This window comes from Pseudophryne corroboree, chromosome 12 (assembly GCF_028390025.1).
Source record: "Pseudophryne corroboree isolate aPseCor3 chromosome 12, aPseCor3.hap2, whole genome shotgun sequence".
Taxonomy (NCBI): Eukaryota; Metazoa; Chordata; class Amphibia; order Anura; family Myobatrachidae; genus Pseudophryne; species Pseudophryne corroboree.
Genome location: NC_086455.1, coordinates 62,075,528 through 62,097,831, shown reverse-complemented (window position 1 = coordinate 62,097,831; position 22,304 = coordinate 62,075,528). Strand labels below are relative to the sequence as shown.

General features: G+C 48.7%; 1 protein-coding gene across 3 annotated transcripts in view; it reads right to left on the bottom strand.

Moving 5' to 3' along the window:
• GOLGA5 (golgin A5) overlaps window positions 1–22,304 on the bottom strand; it is a 61,096-nt gene that overhangs the window by 15,664 nt on the left and 23,128 nt on the right. For all 3 annotated transcript variants that reach the window (XM_063947567.1, XM_063947565.1, XM_063947566.1), the window contains exons 4-11: window positions 18,829–19,048; window positions 18,525–18,648; window positions 17,061–17,264; window positions 16,015–16,185; window positions 12,478–12,606; window positions 9,258–9,356; window positions 8,278–8,503; window positions 5,167–5,272 (exon numbers count right to left, since the gene is read on the bottom strand). In XM_063947567.1, coding sequence (XP_063803637.1) covers window positions 5,167–5,272; window positions 8,278–8,503; window positions 9,258–9,356; window positions 12,478–12,606; window positions 16,015–16,185; window positions 17,061–17,264; window positions 18,525–18,648; window positions 18,829–19,048 — 1,279 coding nt within the window. The remainder of the gene's footprint in view (window positions 1–5,166; window positions 5,273–8,277; window positions 8,504–9,257; window positions 9,357–12,477; window positions 12,607–16,014; window positions 16,186–17,060; window positions 17,265–18,524; window positions 18,649–18,828; window positions 19,049–22,304) is intronic.

The window sequence follows — 22,304 nt, the reverse complement described above, 5'->3', positions numbered from 1 at the left end:
GGATGACTCTGCAGCACCGAATGAGAGAACTCCAGGTCCTCCTTAGCCAGGGTATCAAATTTGTAGAATTTAGCAAACGTGTTTGCCCCTGACCAAGTAGCTGCTCGGCAAAGTTGTAAAGCCGAGACCCCTCGGGCAGCCGCCCAAGATGAGCCCACCTTCCTTGTGGAATGGGCATTTACATATTTTGGCTGTGGCAGGCCTGCCACAGAATGTGCAAGCTGAATTGTATTACACATCCAACTAGCAATAGTCTGCTTAGAAGCAAGAGCACCCAGTTTGTTGGGTGCATACAGGATAACAGCAAGTCAGTTTTCCTGACTCCAGCCGTCCTGGAACATATTTTCAGGGCCCTGACAACATCTAGCAACTTGGAGTCCTCCAAGTCCCTAGTAGGTGCAAGGCACCACAATAAGCTGGTTCAGGTGAAACACTGACACCACCTTAGGGAGAGAACTGGGGACGAGTCCGCAGCTCTGCCCTGTCCGAATGGACAAACAGATATGGGCTTTTTGAGAAAAAACCACCAATTTGACACTCGCCTGGTCCAGGCCAGGGCCAAGAGCATGGTCACTTTTCATGTGAGATGCTTCAAATCCACAGATTTGACTGGTTTTAAACCAATGTGATTTGAGGAATCCCAGAACTACGTTGAGATCCCACAGTGCCACTGGAGGCACAAAAGGGGGTTGTATATGCAATACTCCCTTGACAAACTTCTGGACTTCAGGAACTGAAGCCAATTCTTTCTGGAAGAAAATCGACAGGGCCGAATTTGAACCTTAATGGACCCCAATTTGAGGCCCATAGACACTCCTGTTTGCAGGAAATGCAGGAAACGACCGAGTTGAAATTTCTTTGTGGGGCCTTCCTGGCCTCACACCACGCAACATATTTTCGCCACATGTGGTGATAATGTTGTGCGGTCACCTCCTTTCTAGCTTTGACCAGGGTAGGAATGACCTCTTCCGGAATGCCTTTTTCCCTTAGGATCCGGCTTTCCACCGCCATGCCGACAAACGCAGCTGCGGTAAGTCTTGGAACAGACATGGTACTTGCTGAAGCAAGTCCCTTCTTAGCGGCAGAGGCCATAAGACCTCTGTAAGCATCTCTTGAAGTTCCGGGTACCAAGTCCTTCTTGGCCAATCCGGAGCCATGAGTATAGTTCTTACTCCTCTACGTCTTATAATTCTCAGCACCTTAGGTATGAGAAGCAGAGGAGGGAACACATACACCGACTGGTACACCCACGGTGTTACCAGAACGTCCACAGCTATTGCCTGAGGGTCTCTTGACCTGGCGCAATACCTGTCCCGTTTTTTGTTCAGACGGGACGCCATCGTGTCCACCTTTGGTATTTCCCAACGGTTTACAATCATGTGGAAAAAACTTCCCGATGAAGTTTCCACTCTCCCGGGTGGAGGTCGTGCCTGCTGAGGAAGTCTGCTTCCCAGTTTCCATTCCCGGGATGAAACACTGCTGACAGTGCTATCACATGAATTTCCGCCCAGCGAAAAGTCCTTGCAGTTTTTGCCATTGCCCTCCTGCTTCTTGTGTCGCCCTGTCTGTTTACGTGGGCGACTGCCGTGATGTTTTTCCCACTGGATCAATACCGGCTGACCTTGAAGCAGAGGTCTTGCTAAGCTTAGAGCATTATAAATTTACCCTTATCTCCAGTATATTTATGTGGAGAAAAGTCTCCAGACTTGATCACACTCCCTGGAAATTTTTTCCTTGTGTGACTGCTCCCCAGCCTCTCGGGCTGGGCTCCGTGGTCACCAGCATCCAATCCTGAATGCCGAATCTGCGGCCCTCTAGAAGATGAGCACTCTATAACCACCACAGGAGAGACACCCTTGTCCTTGGATATAGGGTTATCCGCTGATGCATCTGAAGATGCGATCCGGACCATTTGTCCAGCAGATCCCACTGAAAAGTTCTTGCGTGAAATCTGCCGAATGGAATTGCTTCGTAGGAAGCCACCATTTTTACCAGGACCCTTGTGCAATGATGCACTGTTTTTAGGAGGTTCCTGACTAGCTCGGATAACTCCCTGGCTTTCTCTTCCGGGAGAAACACCTTTTTCTGGACTGTGTCCAGAATCATCCCTAGGCACAGCAGACGTGTCGTCGGGATCAGCTGCGATTTTGGAATATTTAGAATCCACCCGTGCTGTTGTAGCAGTATCCTAGATAGTGCTACTCCGACCTCCAACTGTTCCCTGGACTATGCCCTTATCAGGAGATCGTCCAAGTAAGGGATAATTAAGACGCCTTTTCTTCGAAGAAGAATCATCATTTCGGCCATTACCTTGGTAAAGACCCGGGGTGCCGTGGACAATCCAAACGGCAGCGTCTGAAACTGATAGTGACAGTTCTGCACCACGAACCTGAGGTACCCTTAGTGAGAAGGGCAAATTTGGGACATAGAGGTAAGGATCCCTGATGTCCCGGGACACTATATAGTCCCCTTCTTCCTGGTTCGTTATCACTGCTCTGAGCGACTCCATCTTGATTTGAACCCTTGTAAGTGTTCAAAAAAATTTTTTTTTTTTTTTTTTTTTTAGAATAAGTCTCACCTAGCCTTCTGGCTTCAGTACCACAATATAGTGTGGAATAATACCCCTTTTCTTGTAGTAGGAGGGGTAATTTAATTATCACCTGCTGGGAATACAGCTTGTGAATTTTTTCCCATACTGCCTCCTTGTCGGAGGGAGACCTTGGTAAAGCAGACTTCAGGAGCCTGCGAAGGGGAAACTTCTCGACATTCCAATCTGTACCCCTGGGATACTACTTGTAGGATCCAGGGGTCCTGTACGGTCTCAGCGCCATGCTGAGAACTTGTCAGAAGCGGTGGAACGCTTCTGTTCCTGGGAATGGGCTGCCTGCTGCAGTCTTCTTCCCTTTCCTCTATCCCTGGGCAGATATGATCTTATAGGGACGAAAGGACTGAGGCTGAAAAGACGGTGTCTTTTTCTGCAGAGATGTGACTTAGGGTAAAAACGGTGGATTTTCCAGCAGTTGCCGTGGCCACCAGGTCCGATGGACCGACCCCAAATAACTCCTCTTCCTTTATACGGCAATACACCTTTGTGCCGTTTGGAATCTGCATCACCTGACCACTGTCGTGTCCATAACATCTTCTGGCAGTTATGGACATCGCATTTACTCTTGATGCCAGAGTGCAAATATCCCTCTGTGCATCTCGCATATATAGAAATGCATCCTTTAAATGCTCTATAGTCAATAAAATACTGTCCCTGTCAAGGGTATCAATATTTTTAGTCAGGGAATCAGACCAAGCCACCCCAGCTCTGCACATCCAGGCTGAGGCGATCGCTGGTCGCAGTATAACACCAGTATGTGTGTATATACTTTTTATGATATTTTCCAACCTCCTGTCAGCTGGACCTTGAGGACGGCCCTCTCTATAGACGGTACCGCCACTTGTTTTGATAAGCGTGACATCACCATTACAGGCAATTGCTCCGCCTCCTCACCAACATCGTCCTCCTACATGTCGACACACACGTACCGACACACAGCACACACACAGGGAATGCTCTGATAGAGGACAGGACCCACTAGCCCTTTGGAGAGACAGAGGGAGAGTTTGCCAGCACACACCAAAAACGCTATAATTATATAGGGACAACCTTATATAAGTGTTTTCCCTTATAGCATCTTTTTTATATATTTCTAACGCCAAATTAGTGCCCCCCCCTCTCTGTTTTAACCCTGTTTCTGTAGTGCAGTGCAGGGGAGAGCCTGGGAGCCTTCCCTCCAGCCTTTCTGTGAGGGAAAATGGCGCTGTGTGCTGAGGAGATAGGCCCCGCCCCTTTTTCGGCGGCCTCGTCTCCCGCTCTTAACGGATTCTGGCAGGGGTTAAATATCTCCATATAGCCTCCGGAGGCTATATGTGAGGTATTTTTAGCCAAAATAGGTATTCATTTGCCTCCCAGGGCGCCCCCCTCCCAGCGCCCTGCACCCTCAGTGACTGCCGTGTGAAGTGTGCTGAGAGGAAAATGGCGCACAGCTGCAGTGCTGTGCGCTACCTTTGGAAGACTGAGGAGTCTTCTGCCGCCGATTCTGGACCTCTTCTTACTTCAGCATCTGCAAGGGGGCCGGCGGCAAGGCTCCGGTGACCATCCAGGCTGTACCTGTGATCGTCCCTCTGGAGCTGATGTCCAGTAGCCAAGAAGCCAATCCATCCTGCACGCAGGTGAGTTCACTTCTTCTCCCCTAAGTCCCTCGTTGCAGTGATCCTGTTGCCAGCAGGACTCACTGTAAAATAAAAAAACCTAAGCTAAACTTTTCTAAGCAGCTCTTTAGGAGAGCCACCTAGATTGCACCCTTCTCGGCCGGGCACAAAAATCTAACTGGCTTGGAGGAGGGTCATAGGGGGAGGAGCCAGTGCACACCACCTGATCGGAAAGCTTTACTTTTGTGCCCTGTCTCCTGCGGAGCCGCTATTCCCCATGGTCCTTTCAGGAACCCCAGCATCCACTAGGACGATAGAGAAAAAATAGATGCAGAAAACTCTTCAGGAGCTTCCAGCGATGTGACCGGTACCTCCGGACACATTTTCTAAACTGAGTCTGGTAGGAGGGGCATAGAGGGAGGAGCCAGCGCACACTATCAAATTCTTAAAGTGCCCAAGGCTCCTAGTGGACCCATCTATACCCCATGGTACTAAATGGATTCCCAGTATCCTCTAGGATGTAATAGAAAGAATGTCAAATATATTGCTCAGTGTTACCAACACTCTGCAGTGCATTCCTGCAAAGCTAGTCTGCCACTCACTCGCTGACTGTTTAGTCACAAAAACACACTTCCTAATCCTGCCCATACGCCTAAAGATTCACTTTTATACAATGAGCTACTGTGTCAGTCTAGCAAAGATGAGGTTAAGAGCCAGGAGGAAGAAGGGAGGGAGGGCCGGAGAAAACTCTCACTTGCTGACCGACGTCTGACATACAGCATTCTCACTTCCAGACAGTCCCCTCCTGCCAGCGGGAGAGCCTGCTAGAAGGGTGAACATCAAACTTTGACCTTTTGAAAAGATCGATCTCTTCGACATTTATTTATCTTGAAATGGAAGCGAGGGATAATTAAAACATATTATTCATTACATACAGTCAATGAAAGATGTAAATCTGATAATTACCTGAATTGGTCGATAGTTGTTGCAGCTTTCCTGACCCTTCCATACATGCCAGCAACATTTGTGTCTGTGTCGCTAAACAGCACCGGAACACTCCTCATACGTGCACCTAAGCAACACAGGGGGAGAGAAGATCCTGATAAGCCGCCAGTAATGCACTATACAGCAAGTATCTGACAGTTAAAAAAAAAATATCAGACATGCTAATAGTTATAATACTATTATTGGAAATAGTTAATATGGATAGTAACAGTACTGCACACTGTACAATACTGCGCAGTGGTGCTGTGTACACTGTACAATACTGCGCAGCAGGCCTATACACACTGTACAATACTGCGCAGTGGTGCTGTGTACACTGTACAATACTGCGCAGCAGGCCTATACACACTGTACAATACTGTACAATGGTGCTTAACATACTATACACTACAGCACGGCGAGCCGTGCACACTGTACACTACAGCACAGTAGGGTGTACACACTGTACAATACTGTGAAACTGGGCCTAAAACACTGTACACTACTGCTCAGCTGGGCACTAGACACTGTGCAATACTGTGCAGCAGGGCTGTACACACTGTACAATACTGCGCAATGCAACAGGGCCTTTCACACTGTACAATACTGCACAGCAGGGCATTACACACTGTACAATACTGCGCAGCGGGCCATGCACACTGTACAATACTGCACAGCAGGGCATTACACACTGTACAATACTGCGCAGCGGGCCATGCACACTGTACAATACTGCGCAGCGGGCCATGCACACTGTACAATACTGCACAATGCAACAGGGCCTTACACGCTGTACAATACGCACAACGCAACATGGCTTTACACACTGTACACTACTACGCAGAGGGCCGTGCACACTGTAAAATACTGGGCAGCGGGGATATACACACACTGTATAATAATGGGCAGCAGGTCCTAACACATGGTACAATCCTGCCAGTGGGGCATGCACACTGTACAATACTGCGCAGCGGGCCGTGCACACTGTACAATACTGCACTTCGGGGCTATACACACTGCACAATACTAGGCAGGGCTATACACACTGTACAATACTGGGCAGCGGAGATATACACACTGCATAATAATGGGCAGCAGGTCCTAACACATGGTACAATACTGCGAAGTGGGGCATGCACACTGTACAATACTGCGCAGTGAAGCTGTGCACACTGGGGTTAATTCCAAGTTGATCGCAGCAGGAACATTTTTAGCAGTTGGGCAAAACCATGTGCACTGCAGTGGGGCAGATATAACATTTGCAGAGAGAGTTAGATTTGGGTGGGTTATTTTGTTTCTGTGCAGGGTAAATACTGGCTGCTTTATTTTTACACTGCAATTTAGATTGCAGATTGAACTCACCACACCCAAATCTAACTCTCTCTGCACATGTTATATCTGCCTCCCCTGCAGTGCACATGGTTTTGCCCAACTGCTAAAAAAATTCCTGCTGCGATCAACTTGGAATTACCCCCACTGTACAATACTGCACAGAGGTGCTATGCACACTGTAGAGTTCTGCGCAGCGGAGCTGTGTACAGTACTGTGCAGCAGAGCTGTGAACACTATACAATACTGCGCAGCGGTGCTGTGCACACTGGGCCTAATTCATATTTGTAAGCAAAACACAGAAAGCAAGTAACTTTGTGTCAGGAACAAACCCTACTGTACAAGGGGAGCAAATGTATTATATTTTTTTGTGCACGGTAAATGCAGTCTACTTTTGCATGTAGCCCACAAACGTTAGACAGACTTATTTTTACACTGCAATTTAGATTTCAGTTTGAACATTCCCAACCCACATCTAACTCTCTCTGCACGTTACACCTGCCCCAGTTGGTTTGCCCAGTTGCTTGCTTTACTTACAAACATGAATCAGGCCCATTGTGCAATACAGTGCAGTAGGCCTTATACACTGGACAATATTGCGCAACGGGGCTATACACACTGTACAATAATGCAGGGTCGAATAGACACCCTACATTCCTGCATAACGATGCAGACCGCATTCTACATTCCTGCGCAACATGCAGGACACATTCTACCTTCCTGCGCAGTGAGGTACTGCATAGCCTATAATCCTGAGCAGCAGGCAGGACACATTCTGCAATCCTACACAATGCAGCATTACATAGCCTACAATCCTGAGCAGCAGGCAGGACACATTCTGCAATCCTACACAATGCAGCATTACATAGCCTACAACCCTGAGCAGCAGGCAGGACACATTCTACAATCCTGCACAGTGAGGTAATGCATAGCCTACAATCCTGAGCAGCAGACAAGACACATTCTGCAATCCTACACAATGCAGTATTACATAGCCTACAACCCTGAGCAGCAGGCAGGACACATTCTAAAATCCTGCACAGCAGGGCAGTGCATAGCCTACAATCCTGAGCAGCAGGCAGGACACATTCTAGAATTGTGAGCAGCGTGCAGAACACAGTCTACAATCTCATCCAGCATGCAGGACATGGCCTACAATCCCGTGCTGCTGGACGTTACACATTGGGGGTGATTCAGACCTGATCCTAGCTGTGTTAAATTTAGCACAGCTACAATCATCCACACTGACATGCGGGGGGACGCCCAGCACAGGGCTAGTCCGCCCCGTATGTCAGGCCCGCTCCCACAAGTACAAAAGCATCGCACAGCGGCGATGCTTTTGTACTTGGACAGTAACTCCCAGCCAGCGCAGCTCCTGCGTACTGGCCGGGAGTCACTAGTCGTTGTGATGGTCGCAGCGGCTGCGTGTGACGTCATGCAGCCGGTGCGGCCAATCGCCCGCAAGGTCCGGCCTTGCCTGCGTTGGCCGGACTGCGCCCACAAAACGGCGGCCAAACGTGCCGCCCCCTCCCGCCCAGCGAACGCCTCTGCCTGTCAATTAGGTAGAGGCGATCGCTGGGCAACGACAGCTGTCGGCTGTCTGGCATGCGCCGGCACACTGTGGTGCCGGCGCATGTGCTCTTCTGACCTGATCGCTGTGCTGCAATGAACGGCAGCGTGCGATCAGGTCAGAATGACCCCCATTGTACAATGCTATGACATGGGGTGGGTGGTTGAGGCCAGTTTGGTTGCGCTTAAATTTACCTTCCCCACTGTCCACAGCAGACATGTTGATGGAGGAACCGCTCACGCTGGCTCCTTGCATGCTCTTCACCTGATTCTCCAGCCTCTCGAGCTGATAGACCAGAGAGTTCTTCTCCGTGCTCAAACTCTCCAGCATGGTCTGTTTCTGTATCAGGGTCTCGGTCAGCTGGTGTAGCCGATTCTCCAGCTCACTTTGGCTGCTGCTACTCAGTGCCTTGTTGGTGAGCTGAATGAAGAAAGACAAACGCCACATTTATTTACAAGTAATGGGCTTGATTCAGATGTGGACGCAATGCCGTTATTTGCAGAGTTCAGTGATTATTGGCCAACTGCACATGTACCAAGGTACATTAGCAATGTCACTCCCAGTGAGGGTTTCTTTCCAAAGTGACTGACAGTCAGAGACCATTTGGGGGTGGGGGGGGGATAACGGAGAGCAGTGCCACAAACGGGGCATGTCTTAGCCTACATCTGCGAACTCACATGCAGAAAAAATGGTGCCAGCATCTCCGTACCTGCAGGTGTTCTGCATGACTGTAGGATTACGGAGGTGGTCGATTATCAAAGGATCTGCCGGGGGGCGTCTCAGTACATTTCAAGGCAGCTTTGGCGTATGCATATTGTGCAAGGTGTACTACAATGCTACACACAAGCGGAAATGCACACAACACTCATTTAAGAGCAAAGTTTTTCAGCAATGGTTCTGTTTTATGATCAGTACAAATGACACCAAATAATATGTTTAAGGATTGCACTATTTGTAAGAAAATAAAAAGGGAGAGCTGTCAGATAGGCGAGAATCGGAGAAACCACAAGAAACAAAGGAACATTCCCCATCTGCACACCTTATCTGAATCTCCACATGCGGTGCTGAGTGAAATCACATTACGTAACGAGGTTACTTGGATGGTAGCACCTCTCATTACAAGCAGCCAAGGTGTGCAGTCTAGAGCCCCTCCCCCTCTACTCTGAGTAATTACCTGATTCCTGAGTTTTTGAATTTCGTCCTCGCGGTCTCTGATCCTTCCTTGCAGAGTAGTTTTTGTCTTGTATAGATCTTCCTGAGTATATTGCAATTCCTAATAAAAACACACAGTAAACCATAAAAATAATAGGAAGAATCCACTGCCCTGGTCGCCCCGCACATGCCACCATCCCGGCCAGCCCGCACCTCAGTGCGCCAGCATACTGACAGCACCACACCTCAGTGCACCACCATCCCGACCACCCACCCCGCACTTCAGTGCGCCACCGTCCCGGCCACCCCATACCTCAGTGCGCCCCCGCCACCCCGCACCACAGTGCGCCACTGTCCTGGCCACCACGCACCTCAGTGCGCCACTGTCCCGGCCACCACGCACCTCAGTGCGCCACCGTCCCGGCCATCACGCACCTCAGTGCGCCACCGTCCCGGCCACCCCATACCTCAGTGCGCCACTGCCACCCCGCACCACAGTGCGCCACTGTCCTGGCCACCACGCACCTCAGTGCGCCACTGTTCCGGCCGACCCGCACCTCTGTGCACCACCGTCTTGATCGCCCCGCACCTTAGTGCGCCACCACCTCTGCCATCTGCACCTCAGTGCACCACTGTCCCTGCCACTCCGAAGCTCAGTGAACCACCGCCTATGCCACCCCGCAGCTCTGTGCACCACCGTCCCTGCCATGCAACACCTCAATGCGCCACCATCCCTGCAACCCACACCTCAGTGCGCAGTCACTGCAACCTGCAACTCAGTGCGCCACCGACCCTGCAACCCGCACCACTGTCCCTGCACCTCAGTGCGTCACCGACCCTGCAACCCGGCACCACTGTCCCTGCACCTCAGTGCGTCACTGTCCCTGCACCTCAGTGCTGTCAAAGTCGAAAAATATCATGATGCACATGCCTTGTACTAACCCCTCATGCACATGCCCGCTGCGCGTGCACACGCTCTACCGTGCGTGCACATATCCGCAATTTGCGTAAAGATCGCTCCGGCGATCACGCGCATGGTATGCGCATTTACGGTAGAGTTTGTAAGCGTCTAGTGTGCGACTCGATCGTAGCATATTTAACCCATATAGTGTGTTTTGTAGTTAATATTCCCCTAGACAATGTCAGCGAGTATGTTTAGTTTAAACTGTTCCTGGACAGAGAAATTCCTCTTTACATGATAGGAAGGGTCAGACAAAGGTTGAAAGGTGGTGTCTAGTATCCAGCTGTAGGGTATTTTAAGGGTAACATTCCGATGCTAGTTAGGAAAGGATCGCTCGCTCCTGCGTATAGTTATGTACAAATGTAGTTTATGAACATTAACAGTATTTGCTGTAAATTACACATGCGACGGGAATCCTGAGGATACCTCCCACCAGAGCAGTTGGAGAAAGACACAGCCCACCTGTTCAAATCCACCTATGACCTTTGCTATAATGTGGAGACACATTCCTGTGTCCAATGAACAATGGCCCTCATTCCGAGTTGATCGGTCGCAAGGCGAATTTAGCAGAGTTACACACGCTAAGCCGCCGCCTACTGGGAGTGAATCTTAGCTTCTTAAAATTGCGACCGATGTATTCGCAATATTGCGATTACTAACTACTTAGCAGTTTCAGAGTAGCTTCAGACTTACTCTGCCTGTGCGATCAGTTCAGTGCTTGTCGTTCCTGGTTGACGTCACAAACACACCCAGCGTTCGCCCAGGCACTCCCACCGTTTCTCCGGCCACTCCTGCGTTTTTTCCGGAAACGGTAGCGTTTTCAGCCACACGCCCCTGAAACGCCGTGTTTCCGCCCAGTAACACCCATTTCCTGTCAATCACATTACGATCGCCGGAGCGATGAAAAAGCCGTGAGTAAAATTACTTTCTACATAGCAAAGTTACTTGGCGCAGTCGCAGTGCGAACATTGCGCATGCGTACTAAGCGGATTTTCATTGCGATGCGATGAAAAATACCGAGCGAACAACTCGGAATGAGGGCCAATGAGATTACAAGGTACCATTGTATTGTGAATGTATGTTGTGCTATATAAAGACCACCATTGCCTGGCCAGCCTCACTCTCTCTGAAGGCTTTCTCCCTGAATGCGGAGGACTGGATCCAGGTTGCGCCTGCGAATCATCCCCACGTATGTAGTATTCTCTGTAGCCATTTTGTTATCCATTTTGTTCGCTCTTGTTTGCAATTGTTCGCCATTGTTCACATTATGTTCTGTTATTCTGTTTAGATTTCTATGTTAGTTTGTAGTGTATAACTTGTATTGTGTTTCCCTTTTTCTCTAAACCATCCACGGCGGTGTTAGAGCTGCTGTGGTTTTTAAATCCAAACCAGTCTTGTGTTTTCACTGTTTACTGCAAAGGGCTTTTCTTAGCGTCTCAATCGCTCAAACAGCATACACATTGTTAAGGTTTTTAAACGTTACATCATTACAGTACCTGGTTATTAAGGTTTAGAGTATAAGTATATTCTCACTGTGTTTTATTAGCAAGGTAAAGGTTATCAACTGTGTGTGCGCCCGCTGTGTGTAATCCGTACACTCAGCGCAGCGTGTGTACGCCAAGTGCGTACCACGTGCGGGACTCTGTACGCAAATAGCGTACAAAGTGCGTAGCACGTGCACGTGGTCTAGCGGCCATAGCGGCTCCACGGAAATAGTGTATAGCTTTATGTTTAAAGATAATAATTGACATTATCAGTGCGTCACTGCCCCGGAACCTCAGTGCGTCACTGTCCCTGCACCTCAGTGTGTCACTGCCCCGGAACCTCAGTGCGTCACTGCCCCGGAACCTCAGTGCGTCACTGTCCCTGCACCTCAGTGCGTCACTGTCCCTGCACCTCAGTGCGTCACTGTCCCTGCAGCCTACAAGTCAGTACCCAGCCATCCAGCCTACAGCCATGGTTTTGGAGCCAGGAACGGATTTTCCCCAGTAGTTTCACACACTACTCTGTCCCAGTACTTGCACACATACAATATTACTAAATGATGAAGAGTAGAATACTTATTACGCAGGACTTGTGATGTTCATTAATGGCTACACTTGTTTCTGGGTCCTATATTGATATGAAACCTTCTATAAATCTGCACATTTTGGCTTCCATACACTAGGAAGTAGCAACTAATGAGAGCTTATGGTAAAGAAATTAGCTGCATTAAATATACTGTTTGCTCATCACTTGTCTCTCTGGAGTAATGAATATGGTAAACCTTTATGACCATTACCTGTTTCTGGCGCTCCATCTCTGCCTCAAGCTCCTGCTTCCCTCTTCTTTGCTCCGATATCTGCTCCTGAAGGTCCTGGAGCTGCTCCCTGGCCGACTCTGCTTCATTCACCTGCTGACTCTCCACATCCTGAAAGAGGACGAAACATATGATTCTATAGTTAGACTTATCATCAGCTAAGGGGAAGTATTAGAGCAACAGCAACTAAAAATATGATATGGAGACTTAAGAGGTCTCAGTCTGTGCCCCCTCCTCTATCATGGTGAAATGGTACCCATGACACTCATACATAACGGAGGGCAGAGGTGCTCCCGCTAAGAACATGTCTCCTACCTTCTAACCAGATACTTGAATTGTTACATTCCTCCGCTTCTTGCCTATGTGTACAATTCTCATGGCGACCTCTAACCTTTGTGTCTACTTTGTCTTGCCTTCATATTTTTACACTGTATTTCATGCCTTATGCCATAAATGTCTGTGTGTGTCCTGTCATCTGTCCCCCACCCCATTTAGCTTTGTACCCCAACCCCCCCTTTTTTATCTTCTGTTTATATTTTTTCATTTTCACCCTAGAGAAAAACAAAAATGACCCCACCAATCTCAGACATACAAGGTAAGACCCATTATACATGGTTTAGACTAGAAAACAAAAGAACAGTAATCCAACACAAAACAAACAATGGCATTTTTAGTAGTGACATAAACCACCCTTAAGAACAAATAGTCCATTTGTGGGATAGACTAATATTAATGAGGATGCACCTAAACAACTTACTATAGACTAACAATGTCACTGGCTCCAGTGTCTGTTACAGGTACACTTTTCCACTATTTTTTTTTTTGAAGCAGCTCAAAATATAAAAGTACGCCTGTAATTAATGATGAAAATATACACACGGTGTCATTACCTTTCAGCAATAGGAGAAACATTAGTGACATAAGGGGGAGTAGCTGAGCCAGAGTGATGCAATACTACATTAAGGAACAACAGGGAAACAGTTCCACAGGCCTGGATAATGGAGATCTAATCTCCTATATACTATCCCTGTGACTCTGTGCCTGGCCCTCTAACGCTGGGTGGAGTCACAGACCTGGGGGGAGTTAACAGCTCCTGCCCTGCGCCAGCACACCACTTAGCAGTACGTGCACCGGGAGCAGCATCCACAGAATCCGGCCACCATCCCCAGAGAGAACCCACCAGTGGACGGACGCAGCACAGTGCCCGGTAACCATGGACCCCTCCCTAGGTTTAACCCCAAAGACAGCCACCCACACCCCAAATTACACCCCCATCCCTCACCCCCGACACCCACCCTCCACAAAACCCCTGCACCAATCCCCACAAGCACACACTCGACACCCTCACCCCACAGCACACAACGCACCCTCCGCACAAGCCCAGAACCACCTGCTACATGCAACCGCGCCAGGGTCACGCTGGCCGGTACCCGCCGTCCGCACCACGGACGAACACACTCCACATCCGCACAGTACATCACCAATCCCCCTTCCCCACAAGCCCACCACAACCTGCTACATGCAGCCGCGCCAGGGACACGCAGCCCAGGACCCGCCGTCCACACCACGGACGAACACACTCCACATCCGCACAGTACACCACCAATCCCCCCTTCCCACAAGCCCACCACCACCTGCTACATGCAGCCACGCCAGCGACCCAATGCCCGGGACCCGCCGTGCCAGATATACATTGCCCCCCACCCTGTGCTAGATATACATTGCCCCCACAGTCCCATATATACATTGCCCCCACAGTCCCATATATACATTGCCCCCACAGTCCCAGATATACAATGCCCACACTGTGCCAGATATACAATGCCCCCCTGTGCTAAATATACATTGCCCCCCAGGGCCAGGTATACAATGCCCGTTGTGCCAGATATACATTCCCCCCCGCTGTGCCAGATATACACTGCCCCCCCCTGTGCCAGATACACAATACCTCCACAGTGCCAAAGATACAATGGCCCGCTGCGCCAGATATACATTCCCCCCCCCCCCCCCGCTGTGCCAGATAGACAATGGCCCCCTGTGCTAGCTATACAATGCCTCCACAGTGCCATATACATTGCCACACTGCGCGCTTATTGCCCCCACCCACTCCCCACCCCTTACCACTGGCTCAGTTTCTTCTATGTGAGGGGAGGAGAGCGCAGCTCAGCGCCTCCCCTGCACCTCAATTCTCTGATGCCCGCTCTCACTCTCCAGCAGCGGTGGCAGGGTCTTTCTGAATTGAGGCACCGGCTCCTTAGCCAATCTGACCTTGCGGGCCCACAGCCAATCAGGAGCCACGGCTGCCGGCCCGCAAGCTCTCATTGCCTAGGAAACCGGTGCCTTATTCAGATTGATCCCGCCCCCGCCGATGGAGAGTGAGACCAGCCATCAAAAATAAATGAGCGCCAAGAGAGGTGCTGCGCTCTCCTTCCCTCACAATACCCTACACCCCATTCAACATCACATTCCCTTTTGTCATGCTAAATTTCCCCACGAACAATACTCCCATTCCACCAAAACAAACTATACAACTACTGTTGTACACCTTAACGTTTCTGGAGGGATTACGGGGGCATAGCCCTTACGACGGCGTGAAGAGCGCCCGTAGAGCGTGATGAATCACCTAGTTGCACAATATAGCCTTAATATTAATCATATGAGGAAGACCTAAAACATTAAAACAGGGAGAGACTCAGGAGAGAACATAATAGATTATGACGGGTCCTGTTGGAAGATTCTTCTCATGTTTCAAATATACACCTGGGTGTCCGTCTCTTTCTACAGGCATGACACAAGTCACTAACATTTTTTTTAAATGACTTCCAAACCACTTTATCCTCACTTACCTGAATTCTGGCGGTCCTATCCCCTTTCCCTGTTAACCTCGTCTACTTCTGCTCATCAATCATTTTCTAGCTACCAAACTTTATAGTACAAGTGCCAATAGTTATTATGCTGGGAATATAAATGGTAAATGCATCAGCAGCCTGTAGTCCTGGAGAAATAAATACTGGTGCTCTACAGCCAGAAGCAGAGAAATGTTAAAGAAAGTGTTGAAAAGGGTAATTATCCTGTAAAGCACTATATGGATCTGTTTAGATGAATGTGTTCCTAGTGAATGGACGTAATCAAGTAATCTATTCCTCAAAAATGACAATGGCTTAGTCCAGAGGTTCCCAAACGCGGTCCTCAAGGCACCCCAACGGTGCCGGTTTTAAATGTATCCATGCTTGGCCACAGGTGACTTAATTAGCAGCTTAGTCAATTTGATTTAACCATCTGTGCTGAGCCATGGATATACTTAAAACCTGGACTGTTGGGGTGCCTTGAGGACCGCGTTTGGGAACCTCTGGCTTAGTCTATGATTTTATTTAACGCAATACCATACTGCTGAATCTGTCTCCCCACTCTGCAATTGCATACCAAAGCCATCAGAATGGGTGTGGAACAAAGAGCAAGTATAATATAAATGTACTTATTGAACAGAGAAGTGAAACATGAACTACACTCTGATCCCACCTGTAACTCTGCTTTCAGCTGCTGCATCTGAGCTAGGAGTTTCTGGATCTCTTCCCTCTGCAGGTCCCGCTCATGTCTCATCTCCTCCAACTCCATGCTGTTGGCTGCGTGACTGTCCAGCCCCTCGATGCCAGACCCTTCTTTCAAGCTGCTGATCAGTTTTTCTTTGGACTGGGGAGAAACGCAGCAAATGTCACATTAGGGGTCATCTTCCAAAGGTAACTCATTCTACTGTGCTCCATTACCAGGCCAGGTTTCAGGTTATCACAAAGGTGCCAATCAGGGAAATTCAATTTTTTGTCAATGCTCGGCTAAGAGAATTATGGTACTCAGTATCACACACAGGTCTGTTTCGAGGGCCGAGTGAGCCATGCAATCACACGGGACGCCGCGGCCAGTGTCTGCAGCCGTATTCTATGTGGGCTAGCCGTCTGCATAGACTACTGATGACAATGTCCCACCCAAATTGGCCACAACCTTAGAGGAGACATATGCAGACAGCATCTGTTAGGGGAGACCGCACATTCATTTTGTGTCTGTTATGCATCAACAAAATCTTACTGAAAAAAATCTAGTTATATATTATGGAATGGGTATGTGGTATCACCAGTCACTATGTGGACAGTGTTATGTCGATCCCAGAATGCCGGCGCCAGCATGACGATAGGGTTAACGTATACTGTACTTAGAACATGTAAACTGGATCAGCATTGCAACCGGTAAGGCAGCATGTGTAAGGTTTTACTGACAATCTAGTTAACAAGCTGTATGTAACAGGATAACCTTGCTGACATGTCGAAGCCTACATTCCAGGATCGAGGTAGTCACCATCGACAAAGTGACTAGATACTGAATGAGAGAGAGGTTCCCGGTGTATTTAAGCCGGGATGTTTTGCTATTAAAATCAATGTCCTTTTAAATTTCAGGCTCAAACATGGCTTTCACAAACTCCTCCCGAGTAAGTAAGACCCCTGGAGAAACGGTTACGTGAGGCTGGAGAAACATCTGTGCCAAGCAGGGGACGTCCTTCTCTCCTCTGTTCTCACCTGTAGGATGCGCGTTGCTTTCTGTTTATAATCCACCATTTCCTGTTTCACAGACTCTGCAGCGGCTCTAGCAGCCTTCAGCTGTTGCTGCAGTTCATCACTCCTCCGCTTCTCCTCCATCTGCTTCTTCTCTGTGGTAACAATGGACTCTGCCAGGGTCTGACGTTCTGCTTCCACCTTACTCAGGCGGGCTGCAAATTCATTCTGGGGACAAATTCATTGGGAGATAATAAATACTGTATTATTTATGGAGAGAGGAAAAGCCTCAGGTATCACTTGTACATTTAAGGACCATTTAAAGGGGTTGTTTAAATATGGCCTAATGTGGCCAAACTGACGGGGACCCTTCTCATTACCAAATGTTGTATCATCATGCAGCTCACAGCACAAGTAGACTTCAATAGTGGGTGTTAAAGATAGAAGGAATTGTTCAAATTGAACAACCTCTTTAGATACACAAAAAGGGTATATAGTACCATTTCAATCTAAATTACACTGGCAAACAATTAAAAGCTTTTAAGGCTGTACAGCTGACCACACACATAAATCATGCCAGCAAGCTAAGCAAGGGAATCGCCGCAAATGGGATGATCAAAATGGGTGAGATCCAACCACTCATGAGAAGAGCTGGAACCCACTCTGACATCACCAGGGATTGTTATTGTATCTAAAAGATGATTGCTTATTACATTTACCAACATGCACGATAAACCAACTAATTGGCGCAGTCACATGGGACCGTACTATCCTGTTTTGTTCTCTGGCGTTTAAAAATGAAATCAATTTTGCACATGTGCAAAACATATGTTCTCCTGCTTGTCCAACTTCCAGCAGTGATGTAGCAGTCTCTGACCTCTGACATTACTGCCATTTTCTCTCAGAAAGCAGTGCGAGTGAAACTTCAGTTACCACCTGAGCACTATTAGGCTGACCTCTGAACTCTGCAGAGACCAGATGGGGGAATGATGGTCACTCCTCCCTGAGGCCCACTCTGCAAAAGGGTGAGGTGATAAGTACACCTATAACAGGGGGATGGAGGGTTAAACTGAAATAGGATTTATTGAAACTGGGAAGGTGGTGCATGGAGGGGGTGATCTAGTTATGAGGAGTTGAATGCCATTGGTGGAAGCTTATTCTTCAATGTGGACCTAAGGACACGGGGGAAGGGGTATGCCACTGGGGATCTATAACCACTAGGTTGGTTATAGACTTCTGCCATTGGGGGTGGTTAATGATACAATGGGGACTACATGGGGAAACTACAGGAGGGGTTTGAGGGTGCTAGACACTACCTAGGAATATTTTTTTCACTAAAATATTTAAATGACTTAAATAACAAAAAAAAGGAAAACAATGGGTCGCCACAGACACCGACTAATGATAATCATCCTTTAATCTGTCGGATTAACACAGCTCAATAACCTGCGTGAAACGGGAAGAAAGGTATATGCTAGAAGAACATACCTGCATCTGTTTGTAGCTGTCCTGTTCCCTTTGTAAAGTAGCCTCTGCCTCCCGGAGCCTCTCCTGCGTGGTCTGCAAAGCCTGGCTGTGGAGACTGCTCCCTTCAGAGTGGTCCTGAAGAATCCTGGGGATCACAATAGGGCAGCAACACTTACATTATAACACTATCTCCAAAAGGCTAGTCCAAGACTATACCAAAGCTGGACATGGGCCATCAGTTCACCGGTCCAGGAGTTGCATGAAAGACCTGTCCACTACAGACATCCTATGACACTGATTTGATTCCCCCATAACAGTATCACACCTTGATTTCTCACTTTGTAGCTTCTCAAGAGTTGTTGTGCGACTGCTCAGTAACTGGTCAGCTTCCTGCAGCCGGACTTTGAGAACTGCCAGCTGAGAGTCCTTTGCAGCCGCTGCCTCCGTCAGATCATCCACCTGAGCGCGAAGCTCTCTCACCGTCCTGTCACTCTTCGAATTGTCCCCGTTCCACTTCACTATCCGCGTCTGTGCTTCGTTCAACTCTGTAATGGCAAGCAGTATTGTCCCATAGTTCAGCACTGGACTCTGTATAACAGGCTAAGGAGTCTATGGGGGGAGGGGGGGGGGGGGGGGAGAGAGAGAGAGAGAGAGAGAGAGAGAGAGAGAGAGAGAGAGAGAGAGAGAGAGAGAGAGAGAGAGACAGAGACAGAGAGAGAGACAGAGAGAGAGAGAGAGAGAGAGAATTTACACCCCCCCCCCCCCCTATATATTCTACTACATGATCAAAAGAAAGCACTATACAGAAAATTCAAGAACAATAAGAGGATTTTGGTACTTACCGATAAATCCATTTCTCTGAATCCTCTAGGGGACACTGGAGTCCTATACAGTAGGGGTGTGAAGCCTTGAACCGGAGGTGTGGCACAATCTAAAATTAGCATTGTCTCCACAGCCGGTTCCTCCCCCTTCACATCCCTCCTCCCTCAGTTTGAAAAATTTGACTGAGAGAATAGGACATGATACTATAGCACATGCCGAGGAACCGAACCGTACAACATATCAAACAGCGTCCAAGAACTCTTAACCGAATAACTAACGCTGTTTACACGAACTGTTTAAAACAAGAACTTTGAACACAGCAGGTTGACAGCACCGAGGCGGGCGTCCAGTGTCCCCTAGAGGATTTAGAGAAATGGATTTATCGGTAAGTACCAAAATCCTCTTTTCTCTTTCATCCACTAGGGGACACTGGAGTCCTATACAGTAGGGGACGTCCCAAAGCTTTCCCCCAGGGAGGGAGTGCTGTCGGTGGCCTGCAAAACTAAATGTCCGAACTTAGATTCTCCGGACGCAAAAGTATCAAAGTTGTAAAATTTCGCGAACGTGTGGGCTGAAGACCACGTCGCCGCCCTACAAAGTTGAGTAGTGGAAGCACCCCTGGCAGCCGCCCACGAGGCACCCACTGATCGGGTAGTATGAGCACCCGTCTGAACCGGAACCTGTTTGCCACAGGAAATATAAGCTTGCCGAATGGCAAGTCTAATCCATCTAGCCAAAGACTGCTTAGACGCTGGCCAACCCTTCTTTGGCCTATCGTAAAGAACAAACAAATGGTCCGACTTTCTGAAGGACAACGTAACCTGTACATATACCCGTAAAGCTCGGACAACATCCAGTGACACATCCTCATCTGTGATACCCTGGAAGGATGGGACCACTATTGGCTGGTTTACGTGAAACCCCGAAACCACCTTCGGGAGGAAATCTGCTCTTGTACGGAGTTCCGCCCTATCCTCATGAAAAACTAAGAAAGGACTCTTACAGGATAAGGCTCCCAACTCAGAAACCCGCCTAGCCGAAGCCAAGGCAAGTAATAACGTGACCTTCCACGAGAGATATTTCAGGTCTGTGCTTGTCAACGGCTCAAAAGTCGGTGACTTCAAATATTCTAACACCAAATTTAAGTCCCATGGTGCCGTGGGAGGGCGAAAAGGGGGTTGAATCCTCAGAACCCCCTGTAAAAAGGTTTGAATCTCTGGCAAGGATGCTAGCCGCTGTTGAAAAAGGATGGAGAGAGCCGAAATCTGAACCTTCAAAGAGCCCAGTCTGAGTCCTCCCTCTAGACCGGCCTGAAGGAAAAGTAGAAGTCGAGATAAATGGAAATTCGTTGAATTCCATCCCCGCTCCTGACACCAAGCCATGTACCGTCTCCAAATCCTGTAGTAGTGCCTGGCTGTGACCGGCTTCCTAGCAGCAATCATTGTAGGAACGGCCGTTCGTGGAAACCCTCTGTTCCTTAAGATCCGGGTCTCAATAGCCACGCCGTCAAACGCAGCCTGTTCAGGTCGGGGTGTAGGAACGGTCCCTGAGATAGCAGGTCCTCTCTCTGAGGTAATCTCCAAGGATCTTCCGCAAGTAACCCCCGCAGGTCGGAGTACCAACTCCTGCGGGGCCAATCTGGTGCGATTAGAATGGCCCACACTCGTTCCCGTTTTACCCTTTTTAGAACCCTGGGTATGAGTGGGAATGGGGGAAATATGTAAACCCTCCTGTAACACCAAGGAAGTGTTAATGCGTCCACTCCTTCTGCTGCTGGATCTCGCGTCCTTGACACATATCTGGGTAGTTGATGGTTTTGTCGAGACGCCATTAGGTCTACCTGAGGCAGACCCCATCTTCTCACAATCATGTTGAAAATCCGTGGATGAAGGCACCACTCTCCCGGATGCATGTCCTGGCGACTGAGATAATCTGCTTCCCAGTTCTCCACACCTGGAATGAACACTGCCGAGAGAATGATGTCTCGTCTTTCTGCCCACAACAAGATCTTTGTGGCTTCTCTTAACGCCATCCTGCTCTTTGTTCCACCTTGACGGTTTATGTAAGCCGTCGTTGTGACATTGTCTGACTGAATTCTGATGTGTTGTTTCAGGACTAGGTCTTCTGCTAAGAGAAGTGCATTGTAAACTGCTCTTAGTTCGAGGATATTTATGGGTAGTTTGCTCTCCTGTAGCGTCCACCGACCCTGAAACTGATGGTCCTCTAGGACGGCTCCCCAACCTCTGAGACTGGCATCCGTTGTCAGGATCCTCCAATCCCAAATGCCGCATTTCTTGCCGGCTGTAAGGTTCTTGTGTAATGACCACCATATCAAGGAGACCCGTACTTGTGGCTGAAGTCGGATTCTCCGATGGAGAAGCCAGTGCGAGCCTGCTCCCTGAGCAATGAGGTTTATTTGGAATGGTCGGGAATGAAGTCTGCCAAAGAGGAGAGCTTCGAATGACGCCACCATTTTTCCGAGAAGTTGTACACAGAGGTGCAGAGACACGGTTTGCGTCCTCAGTACCTGAGCCACTAATCGCTGTAAGTCCTGGACCTTGTTCTCTGGTAGGAACACACGTAATAGGACCGTGTCCAAGATGAGACCGAGGAATTGAATCCGTTGAGTCGGTATGAGGTTGGACTTTTGGAAATTGACAATCCATCCATGTTGAATTAGAAATTGATGGGATGTCTGGACATCCTTGAGCAGTCGATTCTGAGATGGAGCCTTGATCAGTAAATCGTCCAGATAAGGTATAATCGGGACCCCCAACAGTCTCAGTCCTGCAACCATGATCGCCATGATCTTTGTGAAAATTCTTGGGGCTGATGCTAGACCGAACGGCAAGGCCCTGAATTGGTAGTGATCCGCCACCAGTGCGAACCTTAAGTAAGCCTGGTGAGGAGTCCAAATTGGAATATGCAGATATGCATCCTTTATGTCCATGGACACCATGAACTCGCCCTGTTCTAGGC